This window comes from Rhinolophus ferrumequinum, chromosome 18 (assembly GCF_004115265.2).
Source record: "Rhinolophus ferrumequinum isolate MPI-CBG mRhiFer1 chromosome 18, mRhiFer1_v1.p, whole genome shotgun sequence".
NCBI classification, from domain to species: Eukaryota; Metazoa; Chordata; class Mammalia; order Chiroptera; family Rhinolophidae; genus Rhinolophus; species Rhinolophus ferrumequinum.
The window spans coordinates 55,946,873-55,961,705 of record NC_046301.1 but is presented as its reverse complement, the minus strand read 5'-3'; the positions used below and the strand labels follow the sequence as shown (position 1 = coordinate 55,961,705).

Genomic DNA, 14,833 nt, shown 5'->3' with positions numbered 1-14,833 from the left:
GACAGGCTTTTAGAGAATGCCTGAAAGACAGACACCAAAACCAGCACTCTTAAAAGAGATCACAATAAAAGCACGAACCGTAAAGGAAGCAATTGATCAATTGACTGCATTAACATTGGGAAACAGGAATATACAGGAACTCTCCATATTATTATTTTAACTTTTCTGTAAGTGTAAAAGTAGCTCAATAAAGTTTTACAAAGGAGAACTGACTCTGGGTGGTGAACACACAATGGGATTTATAGATGATGCAATACAGAATTGTACACCTGAAATCTATGTAACTTTACTAACAATTGTCACCCCAAACTTTAAAAAAAAAAAAGGAAAAGAAAATCCGTCCCAGAGAACTAAAAAAAATAATAATAAAAGTTTTACAAAATCAAAAAATAAAAATCAAGTTTAAATTAAGATATGGTACCACTACACACTCATCAAAATGACCAAAATGGAAAAGACAATGTAAAATATTGGCAGGATAGCAGATATGTATATTGGTTGGTTTCCAAACTTTGGAAAAATTGTTTAGTAGGACTGAGTAAATATGACCATGTATCCTCTGTGACTCATAAATTGCACTTCTAAATATATATCCAACAAAAATATGCACAATTGTGAACCAAAATACACGGACAAGAATGTTCATAGCAGAACTACTTGTAAACTATCCCAGCTATAAATGAAAAAAGTTAAGTGAATAAAATGTGCTATTGACACAAGGGAAAACTATGCAGCAATGACAATAAACTCCTGCTAAATGGAACAACAAAGATGGATCCTGTAAATATGTTGAACAAAGACTGAAACAAATATCTAAAAACCATTGAATTTTACACTTCAAAAGGGTGACCTTTATGGTATGCAAATGATACCTCAAGAAACTGTTAAAAATGCATGGTTCACAGAGTACTTATATTCTGGTAGCAGGAATCAGGGTCATTCGTGATTGAAAGGGAGCATTAAAGGATGATTCTCGGGTACTGATAATTTATTTTCTGATCAGTGTGTTGTGGTCAATACAGTTGTGTTCTATGTTGTAAAAGTTCATGGAGTTATACATTTTTGTACATGTTAAATGTAAACAACAAAGTATGTTTTAAGAAGTTCAGAATCCCAAAAATTTAAACATCCACAATGTTCATGGGAAGATTCATTATGGACCTTATGTCAGGAAATGACAGGTCAAGAGACATGAAACGTGTATATAGATGATTTGTAAACACAGTTCAGAATCTGTATTTATATGTAAACATCTATTAAACACATACCCCTTAAAACAAACAAGTCTTGGAGATGTAATATACAGCACAGGATATATAGTAAATAATATTGTGATAACATGGTACAGTGTCAGATGTTCTCTGGACTTATCGTGGTGATCACTTCTCTAGGATAGGGAATATAATCAATAATGTGGTAGTAACTCTGTATAATGTCAAGTGGGTACTGTTGAATTACTATGATGTACACCTAAAACTAATATATTGTATGTTAGCTACATTTTAAAAATCTTTTTAAAAAGCACATCCCTATACCAAATAATTATTCAATTTTTTAAAACCATATATATATATATGGTAAACATATACATATGTATGTATATATTTAAACTGGCCTGCCATAGCTTATATTGGTTAGTGATTGCCATCAGTTGGGAATAAAAGAAACAACCTTCCTCCCACGGCCAAAACACACACACACAAACACAGAAAACCTAGTGGTTTCATACATTAGGTGTTTATTTCTCTCAAGTAACAAGTCTATTAAAAGTTTTTCTCTTCAGTGTTGAGCTGTCACATATCTTCTAAGGAATGAAGAATGAATAAAGGATTTTTCATGGTCATTGCACAACTAAGGGTTCTCCTACATAATGTGTTATTCAGAGGCTTTCACACATTCTTTACGTCTAGTTTTTCTCTTCGTTAGCACTTGTTTGTATGTCTTGAAGATTGAGTTCACTGAATGCTGTTCTACATGGACGTCATTAGGAGCTTTACCCATTGTGAGTTATCTCATGACACCGGAGGTACACGAGTTTACTGAAAGCGCGCCCACAAACATTGCATTTGTAGGGTTTTTCTCCTGTATGTACTCTTGTGTGCACAGTAAGATTACACCTCACACTGAAGGTTTTCCCACACTGGTTACACTCATAGGGCTTCTCTCCTGTGTGAGTTCTTATGTGTATTGTAAGAGAGACGTGCCTCCGAAAGGCTTTTCCACACTCACTACACTTGAAGGGTTTCATTTCCCTGGTATGGCTTTTCATATGTCTCCTATGTGACAAGAAGCCGCTGAAAACTTTCCCACATTCCTTACATTCATATTGTTTCATTCTTATGTGAACTTTCTTGTGAAAAATGAGGGAAGATTTTACTCTGAAAGCTTTTCCACATTCATTACACATGAAGGGCTTTTCTCCAGTGTGAATTCTCACATGTTCTTTAAGGCAAGAGCGATCCCTAAAGGATTTCCCACAGTCATCACACTTACATGGTTTCTCTCCAGTGTGAATTTTCTTGTGCACAGTAAGATTAGAGCTGATCCTAAAAGTTCTCCCACACTGATCACATCTGTAAGGTTTCTCTCCAGTATGTATGCCCACGTGTGTCTTAAGAGATGATTGACTACCTAGTACTTTTCCACAGTGGCTACATTCAAAGGATTTCTCTCTAGTGTGGATTCTCTTATGTCTTTTAAGGTATGCAAGAATACTAAAGGCTTTCCCACAATCATTGCATTCATAGGGTTTCTCTCCATTATGTATTGTCTTGTGCATGGTAAGCCTGCATCTCCTAGAGAAGGTTTTGCTGCATTGATTACATTTGTAGGGTTTTTCTCTTAAGTGAACTCCTTTATGTTGTTTGAGAAGTGAGCTATCTCTGAAGGTTTTCCCACAGTCACGGCATTCATAGGGCTTCTCCCCAGTATGAATTCTCTTATGTCGCGTAAGGTAAGAACTTGAGCTGTATGCTTTCCCGCATTGATTACACATAAAAGGTTTTTCCCCAGTGTGGGTTCTCATGTGCAACTTAATGGATGAGTGGCTTTGAAATAATTTACCACACTGACTACATTCAAAAGATTTCTTTCTAATGTGAGTTTTTTCATGCTGCTTAAGGTGTAAGATTGAACTTAAGACTTTCCCACAGTCACTGCATTCATAGGATTTGTCTTTTGTATGTTGTCTCTTATTCATGGTTAAGTAAGAGCTCCTGATGAAGGCATTTTCATCTTTTTTATTCTCCTGGGACTTTTCCCCAGAAAGAATTCTTTCACATGGCTTAAGAGGTGAGCAATCTCTGAGGGTTTTTCCAGAGTCAAGGCTTTGATGGGGTTTCTCTCCAGGATGAATTCTCTTATTCCGAGGAATTCTCTTATTCTGAGGAATGCTAGATTTCTTGCTCAAGGCTTTAACAATTTCATTCCTTTCAATGAGTTTGCCTTCATGAGTTTGCTCCTATTGATTAAAATATGAGTTACGATCACAAAACTTACCATATTTACCATATTAATTGAGAATCTCCCCCCACATAAATTCTGACATATCTCACAAGCACTTTATTGGCATTAGAATCTATTTAGTATTTCCTTGGAGAATATACGGTTTCTGACTGCTTGTGTTTATCAACTTTGATTAAGCTAAACGCTATACCAGATGACTGCATCTGGGTCTCTTCAACAGAGTTTTAACATGTAATTGCTTTAGAGCGAATTCTATTTTAAACATTTAATATCTAATCTCCATTATGAAAATATTTATTTTGGAGATTCTCTAGAACCATTTTTGGAGTTAGGTTGTATGTTTCCTTCAAAGTAATGATATTTAGAAAATATATTTGGTTGTGTTTTTTTTTTGTAAATCTCTTTAATATTGGCATGACCTAATAAAGATGCATGTGGCTACCACAAGATTTATACAATGCTAAATATTTTTAGATTGATTTCAATAAGAGAGATTGGAGAACACTGCTTCACAAGTCTCAGGAGAACCATTTTAACATATTTGATAAAGATCTCTATGCACACAATAAACAACCTCAAACGTAATAGCATTTGAACATTTAATCTAGTTACCTTTTAACCTTCACAAAAAATCTGCTTTCTTTTGGTGAAACAAATGTGATTTCATTGCCTCAAATTACCTTCTAGTTCATGTGCTCCTTTTCTATCATTCTGGGCTTCTAATATGCAAGATAAAAAATCATTGCACGTATATCTTACCTTATTCTTGCCATTGAGTGTTTCTTTCTCCAAAATATCTTGTTTATGTTGTAATTGTTTGGTTTTCAGGAGAATCATCCCATCTGAACAAATTGGGGAAAAGTTAAGTTTTAGAAAAGACATGGTGACATATGTTGACAAAAGCAGGTAAAGCTCAAACCCAATCTTTAACAACTGGGAAACATAAACTCAAATGGTGGGATGATAATGACAAAAACGAGAGGCCCATGTGGATTTTTCTTCAAATACTGACCCAAACTTAGGAAGCAATGTGAAGGAAAATTGCATTCATGATCAAAGGAATGATACTTACCTGGTTTAATACTTTATGTAATTTACTAAGGAATGGTTCTGTCATGATTGAAAAATATGTTGACAGGCAAAAGGTATTATTATATATGCAAAATGGGAAGAATTAAACAATTATTCCCAATGTTAATATTAAAAAGCAAGACATAGAGCACAGAGAGTAAGAAATGACGTAAGGGTGACATGGTATCTTCTATTTTGAGATTTAAACCTCTAGTGTAATTTGATTTAATGGTGTAGTTTCTCTTGGGATTTTTGAAAGTTTTTATTTTTCTTTGCCTCCCTCCTCTCCTGCCAAACCTTAATGTTTCTGTTTACTATACGTTTACTCTGCATACCAGTTTCAATGCTTCTGTTTACTCCAGACCATATGCACACCAGGCTCAATGACCCAGTTTCCTCAAGGAAACCTCCAGGACAGAAAGAGGTTTTTACATCTGCATAAGATCCACTCCTATCCCTGAAATAAATCAGTCTCTGGGAAGCACTTTTTCAATGACTCTATTTACTCCAGGCCAACAACTCCCCACACACACACCTTTCCTTTGTTCTGCCTCTTCTTACCTGCTTATAATACCTTTTGCCCCAGCTGAGAGAGGGAGGATGGCCTTCAGACAGGAGTCTGCCATCCTCCCAGAATGCCAGAATCTTGAATAAACCTGCTTTTTTTCCTATCAAACTCACCCCTTTGAGTTTCGGCTTTTGTGCAGCGAGCAGCCAGACACCTTCAGCACAGTAACAATGATACCGTATTTCCCCCAAAATAAGACCAGTTCTTATATTAATTTTTGCTTCGAAAGACACATTAGGGCTTGGTTTCAGGGGATGTCTTATTCTTTCATATACAACAATCTACATTTGTTTATTCATGTATAAAAATCTACATTTATTTAAATACAGTCATATCATCTTCTTCTAGAACATCATCATAACTCTCCAAATCCCAAATTCCGGCTTGAATTTCTTGCGACTCCATTTCCTGTAGAACCATTGGCCCCAATCTCTCATGTCCAGCAACAGAGCTCTCCTTAAATGAGCACTTCTTGTCCATGTAGCCTGCTCGTAGTGCATTGGCAACACAGCTGTCAGTACTTTTATCCCATGAATTCTTCACCCAAGTCACGACCTCTTGCAGGCTAGGCTTCACAAAGTTTCCATTCTGATTTCTCTCCATTCTATTTTCAATGTAATCATTGATTTCCATGCGCAAATGGTCCTTGAATGGCTTGTTTTTTGCCATATCAAGAGTCTGGAGATAGGCAGTCATTCCTGCGGGAATCATTATTTGATCTATTCTTCTCTCTGCAAGGAAGTTCTTCATGTCTTTAGCGTGGTGAGTGCTGGCTGAATCCCAGACTAGCAGACCTCTTTGGCAACCTCACAAAACAAGTGGCAGCATTAAATTGACCCACTTCCTTATAACTGCTTCTGTGCACCAGGCTTTTTCAGTTTCAAGAACATAAATGCCTAAAACACGTTCCACCTTATCTTTCTTGCCCTTAGTGATGATTAGAGGCGGGGCTTTCTTTCCATCTAGACGAATTGCCAAAATGCAGGTAACACGTGCACTTTCATAACCAGTGGAGGGAATGTAGATTGACGAGGCACCCCTTTGATCAATCGTCATTTGAGATCCTTGGCCCATAAACACTGCAGTTTCATCCACAGCAATCATGTTGGAGAGTTAGTATTTAGAAAAGTCGATGCCATCAACAAAGGACTTGAATGCAGGTGCATGTTTAATAACTTCAGTATCTTCCAGCTTGAACAGTGTTGTCAATCTTCTTAGAGACAGTTCATATCACTGAAGGAAGCCATCCAGTGGTGTTGTGATGCTTTGAACTCTTCTGGGGATATTTCTAACTGTGGTGCCATTGCAAGGACAAATGCTTGAATATCATCCCTGAGCACAACCAAAGCCTTTACTCTCCTGTCAGCAGTCCACTCACAGATGATGTCTTCCAGCTCAGGAAATAATGGTTGCCGACCTGATCTACCCTTGTGCTTCTTAGCATTTCCCTCGTCCACCTGTTGACTGAGGTTATCATACTCGGCTTGCCATTTTCGGACCATTTGGAGATCCAAGTTCTTCTCTTTGCAGAAAACTGTAAGATTATTGCCCTGGGAGTCCTCCACAATTCCTTTCTTTTACTCAACAGAATAGCTCTTTTTGCACCCATCTTGTCTGGGGGTTAAAATATTATTCCCTTTAAATCTACCATTAAATCAAGTATTAATTGAAGACTTACAAGACAGGAGTGGCACAAAAATGATGACAGTTAAGAATGATGGTCCACACAAAAGCGACAAAAAATTGCAGGCACCAAAATTCAGAAAATGTTTATTTATTTCACACGAGTGCATTAAGTACGTCTGTTACAACACACGACGTATTGAATTACGAAAATTCATATTAGACACAACCATGTCTGTTTGTTATCAAGTGCGCACGTTATTCGTGTGTTGTGTCTGTACTCCGATTGGTCATTCAGCGAAAATTGGTCATCCGTTTACATAGGTGTTTACCTCTCCAAAGGTGCCCACTTGGGTATTTACAAATACTTAATTATGATTTATGTTATCATTTATTTTAAGTATTAGTGTAAATAATATTACTTATTTATACTTAATCATATATTAATATTATTTTATAATTCAATACGTCCGTCATGTGTTGCACCAGATGTACTAAATGCATCCATCTGGCTGACTATCTTAACTGGAGCTTATTCTGAGGGTAGGCCTTATATTACGAGCATCCTGAAAAAATCATGCTCGGGCTTACTTTCTGGTTAGGTCTTATTTTCGGGGAAATACAGTAGGTAAAAAGTGAAAGATTGAGTAAAGTTGAAACTACATGAGGAAGTTCACACCAAATGGTCTCTGCTTTCTCCTTCAATTAAAAGGGTGATTTTTAAAGTTCCCTGATTGACATTTCGTAATGTACCTCCTCCTCATCCCCATCCGATCTGGGAGGTAAAACACCCATATATGCTTGGCACTCACCTGTACAGGTATCGTGGTGAATTCTCTCTATTGTCTCCATTTCATCTTCCTGCTCCATCTCAGTGATCAAAGCGGGTTTGCTGAGTTGATGCCCTATAGTGAGAAACAATACATGTACACAGTGTACAACAAAAACTACCATCAAACTGCCGCAACAACTTGGCCTTTGAGGTTCTGAAGGTAGGCAAGTGTGACTTTAGGAGCAGCAAAATGATCACGGCAAATTTCTAGTGGACAACGCAAAAGTAAAGCACTTGAGGGAGCACCTTCCAGAATGATAGAATGGGGACCCTGGTGAACTCCCACCAAAACAACAAATGATAAGCAAAACAACTAGCATCCATTATTTTAGAACTCTGCAGATTAACCAAAGCCACAGAAAACATGGAAAATTTTCTATCCAAAAGAAATTATTGAACCGTGGTAAGAGAACAGGATCTGTGACATTTTAACTTGAGATTATTCCCATTCCTCCTCTGTCCTCAGCTCAGTCCTAGTGAGGCAGCCAAAAACCAGTAGCCTTGCAGTCAACAGAGAGGTCTGACCACTTTGGGAGCACCACTGGGAAAAAAAAAAAAATCCCCAGAACAGTCAATATTTTTTCTAAACTTGCAGCTTCCTAGAAAAATCTCTCTTCTCAGGGTATGGCTATTTGATTTTACTCAGGAAAAAAGTTCTTACCCCCAAGGCATTACCGTAACAACAGCAACCTGCTAGTAAGATGCTTATGGCTGTGACTTCACTTGGGGAAAACAAAAGACTGGCTAGGAATTTGAAAGGAAATCCAGAAAAACTAGACAGCAGTAGGGATTTTTGAAAAGCTCCAGCAAGTTCCTGGGAATCTACAAGTCTGTGAGCATGAGTGAGGCTGTGCACATGCCCAGGAAAGATGGAGAAAATGATAAATCCTAACTCACTTATGTTCAGTGAGCTTTGAAGACCCTACCCACGCAGGAAGTGAAAGCTAAGCCCAGCTATAACTTGCCTGAAGCTTAAAGGTATGACTTCTCACATACCTGTAGATCACCTTGGCAAAGAGAGGAAGGGATATAGGCAAAGCATTTAAGAAAATCTTTTAACCAATGATTGGCAGACTAGTAAATTATAATGACCGATCTGTATTCCTAATAAGCCAGCCTTAAAAATAAAAGTAAATACTTAAAATAAGAAGCTAGCCGAAAACTGTGGCTGCATACTGCAGGGAATACAGAATTCATGTACAAGTCACAAACAAATAAGCACCAACAAGAAAACAACAACAAAAGCCAGCAACAACAACAAACCTTGATGGCAGAGGGATCTGATACTAGTGTTGGTAAATTATCTAAAACATCCAGTTTGCAAAAACAAATGAGAGATGCCAATCAACAGAAAAGTATACCACATATGGTGGGGAGAAGTAGCCAATGTCCCTTAAGGGGTCAAGAATTTGGATTTAGTCAATGAAGATTTAAAATCACCTATTATACACATACTTAATAGACAAAGATGGAAAACTGTTCCCTTAAGATTAGGAACAAGAATGTCCAATCTGGCCACTTCTATTCAACATTACAGTGGGGGCTCTAGCCAGAGCAATTAGGCAAGGAAAAAATAAATAACCTCTCTTCACAGATGTCATAAGCTTATTAATAGAAAATTTGAAGCAATCCACCAAAAAAACTATTAGAAAGAATAAACAATTTCAACAAAGGTGCATGGTACAAGATCATACACAAAATATCAATTGTATTTCTACACACTAGCAATGAACATAGCAAAATAAAATCCAGAAAACAATTTCACTGACAATAGCATCAAAAAATATATAACGAATTTAACAAACGATTTGTAAGACACAGACATTGAGAACTACAAAACATTGTTGACAGGATTTAAAGACCTCAATAAATGGAAGGACATCCAATAAACGACAACACTATCCAGATTGATCTGCAGATGCAATGTGACCTTTTATCAAAGTTCCACCTGGATCCTTTGCAGAAATTGACAAGCTGACCCTAAAATTCATGTGAAAATGCAAAGAATCCAGAATAGTCAAAACAATCTTGAAAAAAGAGAAATAAAATTGGAGAACTCACACCTTCCAATTTCAAAACTTACTCCAAAGCTACAGTAATCAACAGCATGGTACTGGCACAAGGATAAATATATAAACCATTGGAATAGAATTGAGAGTCCAGGAAAAAACAGGTAAGTTGGACTTTATCAAAATTAAAAACTTTTTTGCTACAAATAACAATATCAAGAAAGTGAAAATGCAACACAGGATGAAAGAAAATATTTGCAGTCATATATCTGACAAGAGATTTGTATCCCAAATACAGAAAGCACATTCACAACTCAGTAAAAAAAAATCCAAATTTTAAATGGGCCAAAGGTTTAAAATGGACATTTCTCCAAAGAAGATACACACATGGCCAATAAACACATGAAAAGATGCTCAACATCATTAGTCACGAGGAAAATACAAATCAAAACCACAATGAGACTGGCATTTTGCAACCACTAAGCTATAATCAGAGACAGGTGTTGGTAACAATTAAGTGTTGGTAACAATGTGTAGAATTCGGAACCTTCATACACTGCTGGTGGGAATGCAAACTGACATAGCAGGTTTGGAAAACAGTTTGGCAGTTCCTCAAAATATTAAGCATAGAGTTCCCAAATGACTCAGCAACTCCACCTCAAGGCATATATCCGATAGAAGGGAAAATGTATGTCCATGCAACAACTGTCTTACCCTCAAAAAACATTGTGCATAAATGTGTGCAGCAGCATTATTCATAATAGCAAAAGTGTCAACAATCCAAATGTCCATCAGCTGATGAATGGATAAACAAAATGTGGTATGTCTATACAAGGGAATATTATTCAGCAATAAATAGGAAATTAAGTATTGATAAACGCTATCACTTGGATTAACCTTGAAAACATTAACCTTGAAAGAAGCTACCCCCCAAAAAACCACAGGTGGTATGATTCCTTTAAAATGAAATGTTCAGAACAAGCAAATCTATAGAAACAAAGTAGATTAGTTGTTGCCAGTGGCTGTAGCCAGGGAGGAATGGAATGTCCTGTAGGCTGTGCAATGAAAATGTTCTGGACTTAGATAGTGGTGATGATTGCACAACTCTGTGCATACACTAAAAAACAAAATTCTTTTGTACACATTAAGTGGGTATATTATGATATGGGAATTATATCTGAATACAGCTAATTTTCTTAAAAGTAAAAATCTGCAAAAACCTACAAGAAATCAACAGTCTACAGCACACAGTGATTAGGGCGTACTCATCCCAGACATCCAAGCTCAACAGATAAATGAAGGGATTGTGTCACATCCTTACCCAGTGAAGCCAAGTTTCTATAGTTCTCCAGCATCACATCTCGGTACAGTTTCCTCTGAGATGAAGTCAGCAACACCCATTCCTCCTCAGTGAAGTCCATGCTCACGTCCTCAAAGGTTACTGAGTTCTGAAATATTAATGCATTTTGTCTCAACCACCCCCACCCCATGTTTTGGGGAAGAAGATCATGGGTGACAGCACTGGCAAAAGAAGACATGTTTCACAGCAATTGCAAAATTCTGAGGACTCTCCTCGTTTACTCTAGGACCCATTTCTCAGAATCTGCCCTTCTCTATTCATGCTTACTCCTTCAGGGATCTCATCCAGTCTCAAGAATTTAAGGCATCTCTAAGCCATGATGAAATGTATCTCTTCACGCAGCCTGAGAGCTTGTACTCTCTTCTATCTGCAGGGTCTACGACAGACCTGAACACATTGCAAGCATGAGAGAAATACTTACGAAAGGAAAGAATTATTACCCACAGAGCGACCACACATTTTTTAAGGCTAGGACAATCTTATCTCCTTCTTTTACTTTCCCTAACAGCACTCAGCAGGAGGGATGCCTAAAAAAATTAGTAAGTGGTAGGGTAGTGGGAGAATTTTTTTGGAAGTCCCTGAACCACCATTGGAAGTCTCAAGATGCAGGTCCGGTTGTGAGGCTCGAGTATTGGAAGGAGATGCATTCCAATAGAAATGTATTTTAGGAGGAAGAAAACCATTCTTGACTCACCTGTAACCCAGAGTGGAAGGGTCCCGTCTCTGTGGTCCTCTCCTGGGCAGAGGCAGGGTCTAGAATAAGCAGAGATAGAGAAGAGGGTGACATGAGAGTTTGGGCACATCCAGAATCACATTCACAAGCCTAGAAATTGCGCCACATCAATTGAGTCACACACACACACACACACACACACACAAAGCATATTATCGAGAGCAACCAACCCCACCCAGAGCCAGAAAATAGGGTACCCATGAGGAGTGGATGTAAAGTCTCATTTTTCTTAGGCAAGGAAATTAAAATTGAGAAAGGTGGAGTTTTTATCTTTCCCAAGTTTATGAAACAAATGGGTGGGATAGTTTTCACATCCCCTAAATTTCCTTTCCCCTCCCCACCATGCACATACGCCCTTCCCTCAAAAATCCCAAAGGGTATTGAATGAGTCATGAGCAAACTCGGGTTCCCAAGATTCACAGAGCTCTACACACCCCCTCCTTTCAGCCCCTCCTTCCCAGTCCTCCTGTGGCTGCTCAGCTCCCTCAATTTGTGGCCACTCTAAGGTAGAGGGACCACTCAATTCTGGCAAAATTTATCCACCCTAGGAACTTACCAAACATAGTGGGCAGATGTGTGGCTGCCATTCTGCAAGTCTGTGAGTAAACGTACCCAGACAGCAAATCAGGAGAAACACTATGATCCTCCTTTTCTTGCTTCTATGGGAGGGCTCTGAAATGAAACATGAACAAGAAAAGTTACAAGATTTCTGTTTCTTCTTTACACTGAGGACAATTCCATCCTAGTGCATCCAGTACACAATTCGAGTTGTTTTGATCCTGGGTTTTGTTTTGCATGGCATGTACAAGCTCAAAGCAATGTGGCAGGGTTTTTTTTTTTTTTTTCAGGTGTACACAGCAACACAGCAGACATTTAAAGCCCTCGTAAAGTGATAACCCACCCCCCAAGCCACTACCCCTCTGACATCTTCTATAGCTGTTACAATACCATCGACTATCTTCCCTATGTTGTGCTCCATATCCCGTGACTATATATACCTATATATTTAGTTATAATTGACATTCAATATTATTCTATTTCAGCTCTTCAGGTGTATAGCGCATTGGTCAGGCATCTACACAGTCTATGACATGATCCCCCTGATAAGTCCAGTGCCCACCTGGCACCTTACATGGTCTTTACAACACTGTTGATTATATTCTCCATACGGTATTAACTACCAATTTGTATTTCTTACTGCCTTCACCTTTTTGTTAGGTGTTCTTGTCCTTCCCATTCCCAATGTGCATCCACCACCTTATCAAACCACATAACCCACTGCTTATTAACAAAATCTCATCTCCACTGAGGTACTTCACTGGCTTCTCATCTGCGCTGGCACCCACAGAGACCTGACTCATTAGTCCTTGGCACCTGGCTCTCATTCCTCATTTGGACTCCCAGTCGTGCCTTGATTCAAGACGATTGTATGCTTTGGGGCATAAACTAGCACACACCTAAGGCTTCCTCATCTCAGCCATACACCTTGAAATTCTCTATTGACACTCTTTTCCTCTTCGGGGCCAAAAGTCAGACATCCCCGTCTCTGAACACAGAAGCTATACTTCCAACCTTGTTCACTTTTTCGCCTGTATTGATTGCGTCTGCTCTTCTACCTCATAGAAACTTCCAAGCTATTTACCCTTCCACTAGTTGGAATCCTCATTTCCTTAGCACGACTTATGAAATGTCATGGCGCATCACTTCAATAATATACTTTCCAAAACTTTAAATTCTTTTCACTCTGTCCTATTATAACATCTGCCCTGTCTATCCTCCAACCCTCTGTCTATCCTGCCTGAGTAATTTCTAACCAATCCGTTATATGGGAAGTACTAAAAATTCAAGGCCACCCACTCTACATGGGCCCTCAACCCTTAAGAAAAAGACCAACAAGCCATTTTATCTCCTAATTATCCAAAGATCTTTCCACCATTGCTCTAGGATTTCCAACCTCACATGGTCTCAACTTTCCCTCTTCAATAACAAATGATCTCATGAGGTAGATAAAAGTCAGGACTGGCTCCGGAAGAAGAAATCTCAGCCCTTATTGAAATTTGTCCTTGAAACTTACCACCAGACCCCAAAGCAGGATGGACGGTTAATAATCTAGCCGCTGCTAAGACCAGCTGCGACCAGCCACAACCAACAGGCACTGATTTCACCGAGCAGAGAACTAAGACTCGTTATTCGTTGTGTTACAATGTGTTAACATGCTAAAAGACACAACCCCCACTCTTTCATCCACTGTTGGAAATGAAAAGACCATAGACGGACACAAAATGGCCAATGGAGCCCTTCCGAGAAAACGCTGCCTTCTCCAAGAAAACCCCTGAATAGTAGTCCTCTTGCAAATTTGAATTTACAGCCCTTACAAATAGGCTCAAACCCAGGCAGGAGTGGTGCTGCTCTGTCTATAGAGGAACCTGCTTCTTCCTCTTCCTTTCTTTGAATAAATTTATCCTTGCTTTACTTACCTTTTGGCTCACGCTGGAATTCTTTTCTGCCAAGAACCCACTCACAGGTGGAGCGCGCTTCTCTGGGGCCTCTCCAGGGGAGGCGTCTCGTCGCCTCCTGCACCACGTACGTCTCACTTCACGGAGAAGTGGTAACAAGGCTGTCTCCTCTTTCTGCCGCTTCAAAAGGAGTCCGCCAACACCATGGTTTCTTTTTGCTTTCACTTTGCAAACAAGGAGATGTCTGCCTCCTTATTTAAAGCTAGCATCGCCTAATTTGCTAATCCAGGGTTTCCCATTCTTTGCACTACTCACATTTGGGGCTGAGTACTTTGTTATAGGGGGCGCCATTCTGTGCCTTGGTAGGTACGCACTAGATATCAGTAGTACCCCCTCCAGTGGTAAAATAAATGTCTCCGGGTATTGCCAAATGTCCCCGAGGGGGCAAAATTGCCCCCATTAAGACTCTGGGTGGTGAACACAATGTGATATACAGATGATGTATTATAGAATTGTACACTTAAAACCTATGTAACTTTACTAACCGTTGTCACCCCGATAAACTTAAAAAAAAAAATCACTGGTCGAGAATCTCTTCCTATCTTCTCAGAAAGCTGCTTTATCAATGATTCCTTGGTTCTTCCCCATCAGCACCAATTTCTACTCCACTGTACTCATCATACCTCTAACATCAAAACAATCAAATATGTTTCTGT

General features: G+C 38.8%; 1 protein-coding gene across 1 annotated transcript; it reads right to left on the bottom strand.

Moving 5' to 3' along the window:
* Positions 1–1,993: 1,993 nt before the first annotated feature.
* LOC117038505 (zinc finger protein 883-like) lies at positions 1,994–14,468 on the bottom strand. The gene is made up of 8 exons (XM_033135464.1): positions 14,433–14,468; positions 14,139–14,297; positions 11,623–11,681; positions 10,890–11,089; positions 7,540–7,632; positions 4,225–4,307; positions 2,342–3,460; positions 1,994–2,182 (listed from the first exon to the last, which is right to left on the bottom strand). Exons 1-8 carry the CDS (start codon positions 14,466–14,468, stop codon positions 1,994–1,996), a joined length of 1,938 nt encoding a protein of 645 aa, XP_032991355.1.
* Positions 14,469–14,833: the final 365 nt, after the last annotated feature.

Coding starts and splice junctions, on each gene's coding strand:
- LOC117038505 (XM_033135464.1), bottom strand. CDS start 14,468: ATGGCGCCCCCTATAACAAAGTACTCAGCCCCAAAT. Junction 4,308..7,539: donor TCACCACGATACCTGTACAG/GTGAGTGCCAAG, acceptor CAATTTGTTCAG/ATGGGATGATTCTCCTGAAA. Junction 3,461..4,224: donor CACTCAATGGCAAGAATAAG/GTAAGATATACG, acceptor TTTAATCAATAG/GAGCAAACTCATGAAGGCAA.